General features: G+C 45.3%; 2 protein-coding genes across 3 annotated transcripts in view; one reads left to right on the top strand and one right to left on the bottom strand.

Moving 5' to 3' along the window:
• The first annotated feature begins 1833 nt into the window (after window positions 1-1833).
• Window positions 1834-7423, top strand: LOC130599123 (cytochrome P450 2J2-like). 2 transcript variants are annotated; one of them, XM_057409363.1, is made up of 10 exons: window positions 1834-1857; window positions 2209-2486; window positions 3077-3239; window positions 3375-3524; window positions 4077-4237; window positions 4665-4841; window positions 5169-5304; window positions 5502-5689; window positions 6181-6319; window positions 7095-7423. In XM_057409363.1, the coding sequence occupies exons 2-10, from the start codon at window positions 2298-2300 to the stop codon at window positions 7268-7270; spliced, it is 1479 nt and encodes a 492-aa protein (XP_057265346.1). In that variant the 5' UTR covers window positions 1834-1857; window positions 2209-2297; the 3' UTR covers window positions 7271-7423. The 2 variants fall into 2 exon arrangements, with proteins under 2 accessions (XP_057265346.1, XP_057265344.1); XM_057409361.1 differs by lacking the exon at window positions 1834-1857 and having other exon boundaries at window positions 2124-2486.
• A 4033-nt stretch (window positions 7424-11456) lies between these two features.
• The window catches only part of HOOK1 (hook microtubule tethering protein 1), a 29542-nt gene continuing 24456 nt past the window's right edge, over window positions 11457-16542 (bottom strand). Inside the window, exons 21-22 of the mRNA XM_057409273.1 lie at window positions 15809-15877; window positions 11457-15049 (exon numbers count right to left, since the gene is read on the bottom strand). Of these exons, the coding sequence (XP_057265256.1) occupies window positions 14891-15049; window positions 15809-15877 (228 nt within the window). The 3' untranslated portion in view covers window positions 11457-14890. The remainder of the gene's footprint in view (window positions 15050-15808; window positions 15878-16542) is intronic.

Below are 16542 nucleotides of genomic sequence, written 5' to 3'. Positions count from 1 at the left end.
TTTGACAAAGTGCTTGAATTTAAAAGCCTTATTACTTAATTTCAGCCATTAGCAACTTCCAGGAAGGTGTCTGCCAGCTGCAAAACCATGGGCACAGTTGGGTCCACGGCTTTTAATTAATTAAAAGCTGATTAAATGAGCACGAGTTAGTTAATTAAAAAGGCAAGTCGAAGAGATTTTGTTTCCATTTATGCGACCAAGCATTAAGGCTTAGAAATGCAGTTCCCTGTGTGCTTTTGTTTGGAATATAGGCATAGCAAAGATTGCTTTTTTCCTCTTTCCTCCTCACCTTTCATAAGAAGTGACTTTTCTCTGGGCACCCACGTAGGATTCGGAATAGTTCACAGGAAAAGAGAATTAAATACAGTTCCGTTTCCGCCGGCTCCAGCCTCCATCTCTGGCAATAACCGCCTTTGCTGCGCTGCAAAGCAATACCTGTGCAGTGGCGGATTTACGCCGCATGGGAGAGTCCTTTGCACATCACATCACATCCTCACCACGCCGGGCACTCGAGGGTTTGTCAATGAGTTGCTGCCCTTCTGACTGGTCGCTATCTAAGGGTTAGACCTGCTGCAGTTTGAATGGATGGTTCGCAGTTACAGGCTCCGGTGGCTGGGGTTTTCCTGTCTAAAAGAGAAAACAGAAAAGATCGGTGGCTTTTTTCACCTGTGAGGTTTTCAAAGCCAGTCAGGACCAGGCGCTGGTTTCTCTCCACTCTGGCATAGGTCTGACCTTTGGTTTGTTTGACACTACAGCTTGTATTACTTTCACTGGCTTAGCAAATAAATGTTGATCTCGTCCCATTATAAAATGCTTTTCTCTGTCACTTTAGGGCTTCCTTCCCTACTCATGGGGGGAGTAAATGATTGAAGGGTTCTTTTTCTTCTTTTTCTCTGAAATCTATTGGGAAAAAAAACACCCTTCCCTCCCTGCCATTTTTCAATGTAATGATCACATAAAGGCAGGAGACATGGATTTGTTTTTACCCTTTTGAGTGGAATATCTCACGTGAGGGAAGGGGAACACATGCCTCATTTCAAGCCTAAGTGTGCTTAAAAGCCAGAAGTAAAAAGAGAAAAAAACGGGGGGTTTGCCTTTCAGTTCCACAATAAAACAGTGAGTTGGGCTGATTCAGCCTGGAGAAGAGAAGGCTCCTTAAGGGGAGACCTTAGAGCAGCTCCAGTGCCTAAAGGGGCTACAGGAAACCTGGAGAGGGGCTTTGGACAAGGGCCTGTAGGGACAGGACAAGGGAATGGCTTTAAATTGACAAACACCGCTGCTTCTTTCACAATAAAACACCACCCATACATCAAAATTCAGTGTGGAGTATGTGCAAGATCGACTACCTGTCCCAGAGCCACTCTCAGAAGGGAAAATTAACACAGCCTGTTACCAGCTTACCCAAAGGACCACAGCGTCTGCTTTAGCTTCCCAGCTCCTGCCTTAGCTTTGTTGGGCTTTCAGCAGCTCCAGCACGGGCTATAGACTCAGAGGCAGGTGAGAAGGGGTGGCTGGAGGGCTCAGTGTAGGCCACCTTTATGGCCAGAGAAAGTTGTTCTGCTTGCATTTGCTTATCAGAGATCAGACAGTCACAGTGCTTAGAAACCACTGCAGATCCCGGATGGGTGCTGGCTTTCAGCCCACATCACCCTGCCGCACTGAAACCCCAGCCCGTGAGTCAGATGGTGGCTTGTGAAAGGATTGTGCAACCTTATCTCGGGTGTCCCTGCTGCCCTAGGGTTCGGTCTGCCACTGTTCCTACCAGTGGCAGGGCTTCCGCAAACAACAGAAGCACAAGGTGCTCGGAGCGGCTGGAGCCTCCCCAGCACCGGGAAGCTGACACCAGGACACAGCACGGTGAGAGCACCATGGGAAGGGGAGAGCAGGGCTTGCACCAAGCCATGGGCATGGGGAGGCTGCCAGAAGGTCTTAATCCTGGCCCCGCAAAGCTTGTTTCTGTCCTTTAGACAAGGACGTGGATCACTGGTGTTTTGTAATGCAGCGGTGGGAGGCCAGAGGGGAAAGGGGGAGCTTTGGGGTGTTTTGGTGTGTGATTTTTTGTTTTTAATGAGCTCAGAGGAAATGCCTGAGTTTAATCAAGAAGGGAGTTGATCAAATGAAACCTGGGAAAGCAGGAGTCCGAACGAAGCCTCCAAAGCCAGGTCAGGGAAAGCTGTTCCATGCTGTCTCATGTGTGTGTTCCCACAGCTGTGCCAGCATCTTGACCATCTCCCCCTGTCCCTGGGGGTTCAGTGGTGCCCCCTGAGCTCGACCTGCCCTGACCCCACCATCCAACCATGCTGCGCTTCCTGTGGGACAGCATCTCCTTCCAGGTGATCTTCGTCTTCTTATTTGTCTTTCTCCTCGTCGCCGACTACATGAAGCGCAGAAAGCCAAAGCACTTCCCTCCCGGCCCCTTCTCCTTACCCTTTCTGGGGCACATCTACCTGATGGACTTCAGAAATCCCCAAGCCGTGGTGAACAAGGTACAAAGGACGTGGGCACCTTGGGGAAGGGAATGGGGAGGACTGGAGCTATGCAACCTTTGTGGTGTGGGGAAGGGTTAACCAAAGCCCCACAGACCATGAGGACTCAGAGAAGCAAAGCCCAGGGCAGGCAGGAGGTTTGCCCTCAGTCAGCAGCAACGTGTATGAAGTTTGCCTTCATATGAGGAGGGGGGCAAGTGCAGAGTGATCCTTTGGGCAAAGGGCACGACACTATACCATGGGTGCAGTCGCGGCAGTAGTAGCTCCACAGGTCTGAGCAGGGATTGGAAGAGTGTTTGGGAAGGGAGTGAAAGAAAAGCGGGAAATACACAGGACTGAAAAATCAAACCTGTCGAGTTTCACTTGATTTATGGCCAGTTAACACCAACACCTGATCAGTGACTTGGGATAAGAGGAAATAAGAGGAGACAACACGCACGCAAGCAGACACTTGTGCAAACATCCCGTCTCCCCTCCCACTCCCAGCTTCCCTTAGTCTCACCCGTGTCCTCTGCCAGGGCTGTCCCTGTCCCAACAGACACATCCACTGCAAATGAAACCCCTTTTCTTTATTTCCCACCCCTTCCCAGCTTCATGAAAAATACGGGGACATCTTCAGCATGTATATGGGACATGTACCGTTTGTGTGTGTAAGTGGGCTGCGGATGATTAAGGAAGTTCTTGTAAACCAAGCGGAAAACTTCATGGATCGCCCCGAAATTCCTATTGACAAGGAGATCTTCAGCAGCTTGGGTGAGTTATCCCTCAGGTGAAAGCACTGGTCCTGCAGAGGTCCAAGACAGCTGAGATAAGGGAGAACCCTGAAGCTTTTTCCCCACGGTGGAGGGATCTGCCTTGCTTTGGCTCATGGTGGGGTGTTCCTGCCAGGACTGATCTCCTCCAACGGGCACTTGTGGAAGCAGCAGAGGAGATTCACCTTGACCACGCTCCGAAACTTTGGCTTCGGGAAGAGGGGCCTGGAAGAGCGCATCCAGGAGGAGTGCCGATACCTTGTGGAAGCATTTGGGGAAGAACAGGGTGAGTGCCGTGGCCCTCATATGCTGTGCTGAAGGCAGGTATCATCTATGATTCACTGTATGCTGAAACATACCTTCCCTTGCACGCGATGCTAGCACCCTGCCAGCATGCCAGCTCCCTGTTGCAGGTGCTTTGCCTTCAAACTGACTGGTGAACACAGCCAGGTAACACCCCAAGTGTTATTCAAAGCCCACCTTCAACCTGCTGCTCTCCTGAGATCCCTGGAAAATCCCATGTGTGTAAACACCAATATTCCCAACGAATTCAAATGACGTCTGCTCTGCTTTGCACGCTGAACAAACATCTTCACTATCTGATTGAACTGGGACCACTCTGGTTACCCAGCCGAGCTTGACCAGCTCATGGAGAGGGCAAGGCCAGGAGAGCAGTGACACAGGATGATGCCCATCAAGGTTCCACTGTCCTGGGGTTAAAGCCACAACAGCCACTCATTTCACTCATATTTATTGAACATTTTACCTCTGACAGCTGTGTTTTCTTCTTTTCTGTGAAGCCTGGACGTGAATCGATCATTCCCTTTTCCTTCTCCAGGGAATCCTTTCAACCCTCAATATAAAGTCACTAACGCTGTTTCAAATGTCATCTGCTCTGTCATCTTTGGCGATCGGTTTGACTACCACGATGAGAAGTTCCAAAAACTGCTGGAGCTGTTGAACGAGACATTTGTTCTCCATGGGTCTGTCATGAGCCAGGTACAGCCCTCCTGCCACCAGCATGGATGGCGTGCAGTTCTGCAGGGCCGTAGTTTCTTCTCTGGAGTCAGCCTCTAAACCTGTATCATTTGCATCACCAAATGTTGTTGCCATTCCTTATTCTTTTGCATGGGATTAGATTTGCCTGTAATTTCCTCCTGCCTTCTTTTCAAGCTGTGCATGTTCATGTTGCTCTCTTTCACCCCACATCCTGCCCATCAACTGCCAACCTGCCTGCTGTAACACCGGGTAATGCACAAGTCACTCTGTAATAGGCACACCAATCCCTTGTAAAGCCCTTCTGGAGCCAAGCTATTTCCACCAACTCTAGTAACTTTTAAGCTTGAAGGCTCCTCAAGTTTTGATAACAGAAAGGGTTTTTTGTCAGTCCTTTATTAAATTTGCCTTTCTCCTTTTGTGTCCAAAGCTGTACAACTCTTTCCCATCTATAATAAAGTACTTGCCTGGATCCCACCAAACCATTTTTAAAAACTGGAAGTGTATGAAAAGCTTTGTGCAAGAGAAAATCGACAAGCACAAGGAGGACTGGAACCCCTCGGAGAGCCGGGACTTCATTGACAGCTACCTGACAGAGATGGCCAAGGTCAGCAATGTGGAGTAAGCCCTTCTGCAATTGGGCTTAGAAATAAGGAGGGATGAGAAGTCATAGAAGGGTTTGGGCTAGAAAGGACCGTAAGATCATCCAGTTCCAACCCCCCTGCCATGGGCAGGGACACTTCACACTAGACCATGTTGCCCAAGGCTCTGTCCAGCCTGGCCTTGAACACTGCCAGGGATGGAGCATTCACAACCTCCCTGCACAACCCATTCCAGTGCCTCACCACCCTCACAGTGAAGAACTTCTTCCTTGTATTCTACCTGAACTTCCCCTATATAAGTAAATATAAACCCATCTCACCTTTTTGTGCAGAACAATGCCAGCGGCAGCTTACAAGAGGAAAACCTCGTGGCCTGCACACTGGACCTGCTGTTGGCTGGGACCGAGACCACTTCCACAACCATCCGCTGGGCTCTGCTCTTTATGGCCAAATATCCAGAAATTCAAGGTACAATTAGCAAAAGCTCAGTGTTTTCCCTTGCATTTATGCTGACACCTTCATGAGAAACTCTCTTTTTTGAGGGGAAAAACTGGGAGCCTCCCTGCACTCACCTAAAAGAGGTGCAAACAGCAGCAGATTGGTCCCTGGGGGACCCTCACAGCAACCTCCTTGTACCTTGACTGATCCCTGCTCTTTCCCACCAGCCCGTGTGCAAGCTGAGATCGACGCGGTCATCGGGCAGGCACGGCAGCCAGCCCTGCAAGACAGAGACAGCATGCCCTACACCAACGCCGTCATCCACGAAGTGCAGAGGAAAGGCAACATCATCCCATTCAATGTGCCAAGGATGACGATAAAGGACACGTTTGTGGACGGCTTCTTCATACCAAAGGTAACCCTGCTCCTGAGTGCTGAGACTTCAGTAAGCAACACTGCTTGGATGGCAAAAGCAGATGTTCACTAGGAGAGAACTCTGGACAGGGCAGAGATGCTGTGGCTCTGCCCTACATGGCCTAGGGATTCATGCCCGGGGAGCTGGGAATTGCTGAAGTCCCAGCACTCAGGAGCAGTGTTGCGCTGTGTGGTGACACTCTCTCCATGCACGCTATCGAGGCACAGGTTCCATCTCAGAGCTATTACAAGAACTTTGACCCATCACTACAGTGGATAAAAATGAAGCTGATGAGGGGAAACTGAGGATATATAATCATTGTACCTCTGAACAGGTTAGAAGTAGGAAATTGGCCATGCAGGGCGGTGTTGGACAAGTAATTGCAGCATGATTTGACTGTGGTTGTTCTTCATGGAGAGGAGACTGGAAGATAAAAATGCCCCTCCTGCTGTCAGCAACAGGAAAAGTGCAATTTGTTTTTCTCCTCCTAGGGCACTATTATGACGACGAGTTTAACCTCTGTGTTGTTTGACAAGAACGTGTGGGAAACCCCTGACGCTTTTAACCCTGGGCATTTCCTGAAGGATGGTCAATTCTACAAAAACGAGCATTTTATACCATTTTCTATAGGTAAGATCTGTTGGATTGTGATGCTTCTGTGCTGAGGCGGTGGGATGGGGCTTCCAACTGCACAGTAGAGACACGGAAGAAAATAGCAATGGAAAGAGCAGACACTGGCTGCACACTGGGAGGTGGTGCCACAGAAGCAGTGCTGATGTGGCCACCCCAAAGCACCATGACTACACTGAGCCCTTTCCTGTCCCTCTTCACATGCACTGAGATGAGGATGAATAAAAGACCATAAAAATGCCAGAGATCCCAGAAATACCTTAAGAAAGGGAAGAGCATGGTCCTGTGTTCCACCTCCCATGTGGGTTCACTAGGGCTCCACAGGGTACTCCAAGCAAGAGCTTCCCCATAGACAATGCTTTTATCATCCCTGTTTTCCATCCCAGCATCACACACCTTCTTTGATAGCTCTCTTTGGTGTAGCTCATATAAGCCACTTCTCCCAGCATGGACATATGCAGACCATACGTGTCAGCAGAGCTTATCCAAGCAGGGGAGGATACAGTGCATAGTCAGTTACACACACGTGCCCTCACAAAGTTATGCAATCCAGGGAGGAAGCCCATGCCCTAACACCAGCACCATTATTGGGGTGCTCAAGTTGGGCTGCAAAACTCATCCTGGGAAGCAGGTAACACAGCTGGACTATGGTCCCAATGGACACAGAAGCTTTTTCATCAGCCAACACAGGTGGGTTGGACTAGATGACCTTTGAATGTCTCTTCCAACCCATGATTCTATGATTCTATGATGCCATTGGTGGCTGTCTCCGCAGGGAAGCGTTCCTGCCTGGGTGAGGTGCTGGCCCGCTCCGAGCTCTTCCTTTTCTTCACGTCTCTGCTCCAGAAATTCACTTTCCAGGCACCCCCGGACACCACGCTCAGCCTCGAGTTCCAGCTGGGCATCGCAGTGGCCCCGCAGCCCTACAAGATCTGTGCCGTGCCTCGGTAGGGAAGCCTTGGCTGCCATCCACACAGGGAAAAGCCTTTAGCAGGCAGCGATGAGCCCTCAGCAGCTCCCCTGCGTGGTGGCAACAACTGCCCGGTTCCTGTTTGTTTCCCTTAAAGCAATTGCAAAATCAGTTCTTTTACAAGTGGACCTCGCACCCTGCGTCACATGAGGCAGGTGATCAGCCTGGGATCTGCCAGGGCACTTCCCTATGGCACTGCAAAGGAATGGGGGGCTTGGGGCTTTGCTCATTTTATGATGGATGGCCATGCTTCAGAGCAGCAAGAAAACGGGCAACACTTCAGAGGTTGCAGTGTTCAGGCTGTGGCTGTGTACCATGGAAGAGCAGAACCACCCTCGCTTGATAACACTAGTACACGTATTGATTGCCAAGATTCCTTGGTTTCGTTATCACTGACAGGTAATCAATTTAAACCAAAAGTCACTCTGTAACATCTCACACATCAATAAATCCTCACCAAAACATTTCTGTCATGAAGCATTCTGCAACGGGCAGACCAACGTTGGCTGTAGCCTTTGGCCATGCCCCAGCTTTCAGGGCAGGGGATGGCAGGGGGACTGCGAGCCCATCCGGGCAGAGGCAGCAGCACAGCACCAAATCCCCATCGCTGCAGCATTGCTCTGTCAGCAGAGAGGTTGCCACTGTAACAGCAAAGGCAATTCTTACAGAAGTACTGAAAACAAATGACCCTGACAGTACAAATGGATGAGCAGGGAAACTATTAAAGCCTGTGGCAGGGTCCTGGTGCGCCACAGCAATTACACGTGCAACACCCACAGGGAGGGCTCTCTACTGACAGATACCTCTATGAAACATCTGTACTTCTTGCTATAGAAGTTGCGGGTCCTGTCTCTTAGAATAAACTAAACCCTCCCCATTTACCTGCCCAGCAACACATGATAAATGGCTGCTAATGAATTAGGGACTGTAGTGACAGGACAAGGGGTAACAGGGTCAAACTTAAACAGGGGAGATTTAGATTGGATCTAAGGAAGAAATTCTTTCCTGTGAGGGTGGTGAGGCACTGGAATGGGTTGCCCAGGGAGGTTGTGAATGCTCCATCCCTGGCAGTGTTCAAGGCCAGGTTGGACAGAGCCTCGGGTGAGATGGTTTAGTGTGAGGTGTCCCTGCCCATGGCAGGGGGGTTGGAACTGGATGATCTTAAGGTCCTTTCCAACCCTAACTATTCTATGGTTCTATGATTAAAAGGGACCCTTGGAAAATATCAGTAAATACTTCCTATTATTTTAAATTATGATCAAATGCACTTCTTCTATGGAGACAGGCTGAAAAAGCTGAACTTGTTCAGCCTGGAGAAGGCTCAGGAGAGACCTTAGAGAAGCTTCCAGTGCCTAAAGGGGCTACAAAGAAAGCTGAAGAGGGGCTTTTATAAGTGCATGTAGTGATAGACAAGGAATGGATTTAAATTAAGAGGGGAAGATTTAAATTAGATACAAGGAAGCTCTTCCCTGTGAGGGTGCTGAGGCGCTGGCACGGGGTGCCCAGAGAAGCTGTGGCTGCCCCATCCCTGGCAGTGCTCAAGGCCAGGTTGGACACAGGGGCTTGGAGCAAGCTGCTCTAGTGGAAGGTGTCCCTGCCTGTGGCAGGGGTTGGAACTGGGTGAGCTTTAAGGTCCATTCCAACACAAACCAGTCTTGAGAGTTTGTGTAAGGTGAAACAGTTCTAAGATCGACAACCAATGGTTAACACCAGTAAAGGCATGGACTCAGTAACAGTCACACCATGGGACCCTGGCAAGGCCTCTGAGTGAAAGCTGCAGCTCCTGGGAACAGGACAGAGCCCACAAGGTGGGAAGGCACCGGCTCAACAAGCACCACTAAACACCTCCAGCTCACTTCCACCTGCTGAGGAAGAACAGGGAAAGCAGTCTTTTCCTGTTCATTTCCAGTTTTGCATGTGTTCCTATAGGAAGCAAATTTTTCCTCACTGTCACTTAGGAAAATTAAGTCATCATCTGCAGGAATTAAAGGCATCCTTTTTCATGCAAGCATGAACACCAAGGTAGGTTTTAAATCCTTTTATTTTAACTTGCATTTTTTTCTCCTCCAAGCACAGAGGGGAGGAACCAGGGAAGGCTGGGATCACCCTTGGGCCCCACTGCTGCACACTGGGGCCAAGCACAGCTGTATAACATAAAGCTAGAGTTATAGGAGGTGAACACAGCTTCTGGCACAGCTCCTTCTCGCACCGGGCTTGGAGGGGAGGCTCTTCCCCCTCCTCTGATTTTCTGTCGCAGGCAGAGCCAGGTGGAAATAAGAGGTTGGATTAAGATGCTGTTTCTGGCACTTGAGGCTCCTGTTTTACAGATCCATAAGGTGGAGATGGGAGAAGACGTGGTGGGAACCAAACCAACCTATTTACAAAATGCAGGAGACTTGACCAGGTTCTCAATACAAGTTGGATGAGACTTCCCTAACCTAGGCTCTCTCTACCCTTTCTCACCCTGCAACCGACTTGCTCCTGGCAAGTCTCTCCCACATCTTCCCTTCACAGTAAAAACAAGGAAGTTCATTTGACTTTCTAGACCTTATGTTCTTTCTTTTCCTTCCTTGGAAGGAGCAGAAGGGGAAGGCTGGAAGTGGGCTGCATGCCTGGAATCGACTGAAAGAGAGGGGTGCAGTGACAAGTTTGTTGTGCGCAGCGTTGCTCCCACAGCACTTCCAGTCTGCAGGTGTCATCTGTTGGCTGAGACTCCCATTTCCTTTCCCAGGCTGCTGCTATACCCAAAAGCTTCCTCCCCCTCCTCCGTGGGCCTCTGCTGGGGTAGCAGTGCTCTGTGCAATGAGCACATTTCACAGGGCTGTTTTGCACAGGGGCTCCGTGAGTATTTTATGTTCTCCACAGAACCATCTCCATGGTTCTGGAGGACCTCACCTCCTCCCTTTCCTTGCACTGTGCTCTGCCACGGACAGCCCTTGCTTAAACATACAAACCTGCTTGGCTTGTAAGGAGCTACCAGAAGCACAGACTGGTTTGGGTTGGAAGGGACCTTAAAGCTCATCCAGTCCCAACCCCCTGCCACGGGCAGGGACACCTTCCACTAGAGCAGCTTGCTCCAAGCCCCTGTGTCCAATGTGGCCTTGAACACTGCCAAGGATGGGGCAGCCATGATTACCAGAAAAGCCAGGGTCTGCATTTGAACAGAGCTTCCCATGACCAAGCACTTGGGAATGAGATTCCCCCTGCACACACCACCCCTCACTTAACCCTGTGCTCAGGAAGGCAGTGGTAGCTGACAGTGTGTCCCATGACTGCTCACACATGGGCTGAAAACATCCTGCAGCTCAGCACAGGCTTCCTGCACAGCTGAAAGCCTTTTCCCTTCCCTCCTCCCTCAAACCCACACCTGCAGTTTTCATTCTTTGGTGTCTGAGAACACTTTTACATCCAGCCTCAGAAAGAAGGAAAAATGGTTCTTCTGTATCTGGACACTTCACAGTCACTGGGACCCTTCTGCCCTTCCACATCGAGGTACCACACAGCTCCCCATCCTCACAGGGGTAGCAGCCCAAGGCAATAAAAATCAATACTTAACATTGCCAGGATAGTCAAGCCATCAATTATGGTTCAGAGAGAGGGAAAACCTGTCCTAAAAGCAGGTCTGAAACCAGGCCCTGAAGGACACTTGCGACACCTTCTTCCTGCTGATCTTCAGCCTGGAGGGCTGAATGGCTGCCTGCTCTCATTCCCAACCTCACTTCTGGGTTAAGGTTAGTGCTCAGGGAACAGGAAAGCTGTCAACAAGACTAAGAACTGGGCACTTAAATAGCCTGCAAAGCAGACTGAAGGGAGTAGTCAGTTTTCTTTTCCAGATAACAAGTGGGGTGATTTAGAAGCATATACCTGTCCTCTGTGTCCTCTTAGCTAGGGCTGGGGAGAGTAGGCAGAGAGCCTAACTGAGCAGAACTGTATGTAGGAATGAACTGAAGAGAGGAGGGGAAGGCAGTACAACTGATTTGTTGTTACGGCAAAACATACAAAGGGTTACACATACATGTTACAGATCCTGTAACATGACATTTCAGACAGTGCAATTCTATCAACAAGCAGACCCAGTTCATATGCTGCCCAAAACTATGGATACATCATGGTTAACAGCAGCTAGGGACCATTATATACACTGCTTGCAATAAAGACACCAGAGAATTGATTTTAAAAATCTTTATGTGAATATAAAAGAATTCTTTCCAAAGAAAAAAATAAACCCAAAAGTTTAAAAATTAGTGCAATTTTCCAAGTTCTATGCAACACAGTGTTTACATTTGTTTTAAACAGAAGATGTAGACACTGATACACTGAAAACCTGAACTCTAGCATCACTAGTGGGGGAGAAGGGAGAAAAGCATAAAAGTTAAGAAAATTATCTTAGTACACATTAGCCACTCTTGAACAATTGTTTTCATTTCCTAATTCCTAAGCTATTTATGGCCACCTAAATAAAACATCAGTATTGCTTATATTACTCATTTCCAAGTAAGTGTATATTGTAGAAAATAGAATACCCATATATATATATTTTAATGAACAATAAGAAAATCAGGTGAAAACTTATTTTCATTTTCAGTGACTGTTTTTTAATCCACTATAATACAGTTGTTGCAAAAGAATCTTCTCAAAACTGCTGCCTGATCCGCCTTGAATAAAAGAACCTACTAGTCCAAAATTTGTATTATTGCTATAAAATACTTCTCTTCCATATTAATTAATCTTACATAAAAAAATATTCACAGATGATATGTCAATCAGCACATATTTTTGTTTCTTTGGATTTATATTACCCATTTTACTGGAAACTGGCTAAAGTTACTAATAATGCTGATTAGCTTCAGCAAGATTCAATGATTTCATCTCATAACTTTAATCTGTTCCTAACTGTGCTGTCTAGACATGATATGAATTCATCTTGCAGCAGAGACAAGGAGCCTCTTTCTTTGTGCTGCCTCACACTGCATTAAAGAACATTGTACTGATGCGCTGCTGCTCCATATTGCATACAACTCAGCTGCAACACAGCAACACTATTAGTACCTTTGACATGAATGATGTTAATATTAAAATGATACTTATTCTAATGATCCTTTCTGCACAGCCAGATGAGGTGAGGTGAATACAACACCATGGCTTATAATCAAATATTTATTTCTACAGATTGATTCCTCATTCATAGGACATAACCCAATTCTAACCAGTTATCAACCAGTCACTCTTGAACAGGTTCTCAATCCCAAAGAAACACTTAAGTTGTATTCACAGGCTTAACTTCCAACAGTTTGGAAAAGTCCCAAATAAGTAACATTTCATTTAATACCTGAAAACTCGATTCATTTTTGGCACCCCCAACAAGACTACTGAGGACAACCTTGCCCCTGAAGAAGGCTGATCCCTGTCTTTAGTTCCACTGCTAGTCAGAAGAGAAACTTGCAGCTAAATGATAAGGAGGTTCTTGGTCATTTTTGGTCCCAGGGATTGCAGTTTTGAGAAGTATACAGAGACATTTGCTCCAATTTTTCACTATTCAGCACCCAATATGACTACTGACACAGCTCTACTACCGTGAGAAGTACAACAAACGCATCAAACCTACTTAACTAGATGAGTATTTGAAAGGTGTCCATTAAAGTTTCCATGCTGTAAAGAACAAGGGTTAAGAGACCCACTCAACATCATCAGCGACAGTTTCACATTTCACTACAACACACCAAAGTACCAGGCTTTAGAATTACAAGCATCTTGCTAAGACTTAGTCTCCTGTTCCACTGCTCACCACCATCTCCCACACCACTAGCAGATTAAACAAGCAATTGTATGTTAAAAATACAAACAACATTACTGCAGCAATGAAAGACCTCAAAACCCAAGAGGTAGTCAAAGGAGCATAAAGTCCTGAAGAACACAACCTGACAGACAAAACCCTCCAGTGATGGTTTGTCTGGCATATTCTCTGTTCACACCACATTTAGCATGAGACTGGCTTTTAAACAATGCCTTATGTAGACAGAAGTTTTGAAAGAGGAAGTCTGTTGAATGCCTAAATATAGAGCACTGTAAAACTATCACAACTAAGAAGCAATGCTAACTCAGCATTAAAAATTAATACTTCCCTTTTCTCTTTGCATTGCATTGCATGCAATGCCCAATAAATAATTTAAGATGCTGGGGAAGGAAGAAATCAAACAACAAGCCATACTGAGGGGCATGCAAAATAGAAAACTACTCAAAGTTCACAATTCAAAACTTAAACCCTGCAAAGCTGAATCAAAGATGGCCTTAATGGTGAAGGCAGACATATGCTTTCATTGACACATATGGCTGAGTTTTATATTTAGATCACAGACTGCTACAGCACCCTCAAATACTTGAAGCGTATTCATATTATTTTAAGGGCTGTTGTACTTTTATTTAACTATGTGTATAATGAGTTTGTTCTAGATAGTTTGCAAAGAATGGACATTAACAAGTTTCCTAAAAATACAGTTCCTAACAGAAATAAGATATTTGGTAAATAAAGTGACACAATTTTTGTGAAAGATAGCAACTTCCCACACAAGAATTCCAAATATCAATCCCCATTTCATTTCCTTTGATCTAGATCCTGCAAACTATTATAGTTTATGCATTTTTCTCCCTGCCAACAAACAAGCTTTGCTGCCAACAACTAGCAAAGCTATCTCATTCATCTGCCTACCACAATCAGTTCAGAATAACTGAAGTGAAACTACATTAAAAAAATGAGGAAAATTGATTTCTATGCACAGGGTTGCATAAATAGCTGGAAATAAACTGGTTCCTTCCCACCTAACTCCCTTTCTGCAAATAAATGCAGTGTACCGACATGCCAGACTTTTAAAACATAGCCCAGACTTTTGAATTCTTATAAATAGCTCTTTTTCTTCACACAGGAAAAGACAGTTTATTTGGCTTTAGGGAATTCAACATCTTCAAGACAGGTTTTCCTGAATGTATATATGCACAAACTTAATCTTTTCTAAGTAAACTGTGTAATTCTGCTTCTCACCTGAGATGACAAAACAAATCCTGCCTCCTGCTATGTAAACAAGTCAACTGGTACTTCACCTTTTTTCTTTTTCTATTAAATGCAAGTATTTTCCTTGCTTTTAAAATCACTGTACTTTGTATTCTAAAAAAAAAAGTTTTTCTTTAAGCCCTGGTGCCAATCTTTTATTTTGAGAAGACCCCAGCAAAAATGCCCTATATTGCCAGTTTCCTGCAGAATGCTTTTGCATAACATCTTACAAAAAGTGAGCCTTCTAGCCCAAACCCATTGGATAAAGTTTTAAATATATAGTGCCAAATTTTATATTTACAATATATTCTGAAAGCAAATATAAATCTTTAAGTTGTGCTTGTAAATACATACTGCAGCTATTAAATCTACTCTTGGAAATCTATTTGCTACTTTCTAGACACACCACTGATTGACTCAGACTTCTTGCTAGGTTTTGATGTTGAATTCACAGCTGCCCACCATTCTAACCTCTTCTTTCATCAAGTTGTTAAGAGTGGAAGCTATAAAACATTTAAGGACACTTTAGCATCGTTTTCCTCATGGTCCTTGTGGTTTAATCGGATGTTGCACCTTGTACTTTAACAGTGATATTCCTTCTGGTATTGGTGACATGACGCTGTTGAGCTAGAAATGAGCGTCCGGGACCGTCTCTGCAGGCACCGCCACTGCCAACCAGTCTTGCTTCCATACCTAGCTTCTGAAGAGTTATGCTCTGCAAATAAGTTAAACAACCTTTACTGGCCATTTTTCATACACAGAGCTCATGCTTGCTTCGTATACACACAGAACTGCTGCCATAAAAGATACGAACCAAGGCTGTAGAAAGAAAGATTCATTCACATGCGTATGCAATGTGTTCATTTTAGCTTATTGTAAAGTTGTTCCTTTATTAAGCCATTTAATTTTGCTTTGCTTTTTTAATTTCCCATGACAGTCTTTCGTCATGAACCTCTATTTAAACATGTGAAGATAAACAACTTTCTCCAGTCCTTTTCACAGCAATGTTAACATAAAACATCCTAACAACCTTGGCAACACTGCTGCAGGATGAGAAAATGCCTCTAGCTTTATATCACAAATACTGTGCTAAAAACACTGAGCATCTAAAGCAGGAGTCTGGAAACCTTTTGAGCCACAGCCTCCCTTTATCTTAAGCTCAGATACTTCAACAGCAAATGCTACTTCAACAACAAATGCTATTGAATATTGAGGAATTTTGTCTGCTAAATCCAGATGTACTACTTGCTGCCACAAGCTTCCATCACTAACAAGGAAGTCACGGCCTATGCCAAATTTTAGGTCTTCTGTTCCAAAGCACAGAAGACAAGGAGAAAACAACTTATACAAACTAGTTGATTGTTATAATATTCCTAAAAAAATATACTAGATGTGATGTAAGATTTAGCTGTCACATTTAGCAAAATGTGGTTTTCTGATTGCTGAGATACCAGCAAACAAACTTTTGACCCACCTTGTTATACCATGCAGTTACAATTAGCTTCTCCTCATAATCACGTAACTTAGCAAGTTTGTATTCAGCCTGCAAGGAGACAATAGAGAAGACAATCTAAATCAAACCATAAAAATTAGTTGTATAAACTTACTGCAGTCCACTGAATGAAATAAACACATGCAGCAGAAAAGCTTAAATATGCAAAAAAAACCATAAGGCTTAGAAGTGTAAATAAAGATACTTCCACAAATGACTAGGAGAGAAATTATGGACTACAAAGAGGAGGCTAATTTTTACATAAGCTGCAGTTCAAGTTAGAAACATACTTTGAAGGTGTGTGTATATGTGAGAATACATGAAAATCTAGAGTTTATCAGAAAAATCTATATATGATTTATTATCTCTTTGACCCGAAAGTCAAAAGACAAGATATCTCTATAGGGGCTGAATAGTTTTTATGTTACTGAATTGTTATTACATAGTATATGTAACTAGTACATACACATAGAAGAAACCTGGGGCCACAGCATTTATAAAGTCAGACCTTTCAGCCTACTAACTCGTGCTGGAGAATTTCATACTTGCTCAGGTAACTGTTCTAACCAGTCTCATCATTATTGCTATAAAACTGAATGGAATTTTCCTTGGTACTTGGACTACTATCACCAATCAGGATTTCAGCCAAGCACATTTTATTGAATTAATAGGTTTTACTCTGCTTTATAGTTTCAAGAACTCCAGAACTGATATCA

This window comes from Pezoporus wallicus, unplaced genomic scaffold (assembly GCF_028554395.1).
Source record: "Pezoporus wallicus isolate ANWC-B61680 ecotype Strahan unplaced genomic scaffold, APGP_CSIRO_Pwel_v1 contig_8108, whole genome shotgun sequence".
NCBI classification, from domain to species: domain Eukaryota; kingdom Metazoa; phylum Chordata; class Aves; order Psittaciformes; family Psittacidae; genus Pezoporus; species Pezoporus wallicus.
The sequence above is the reverse complement of the archived record's forward strand: the minus strand, read 5'-3'. Positions and strand labels throughout refer to the sequence as shown.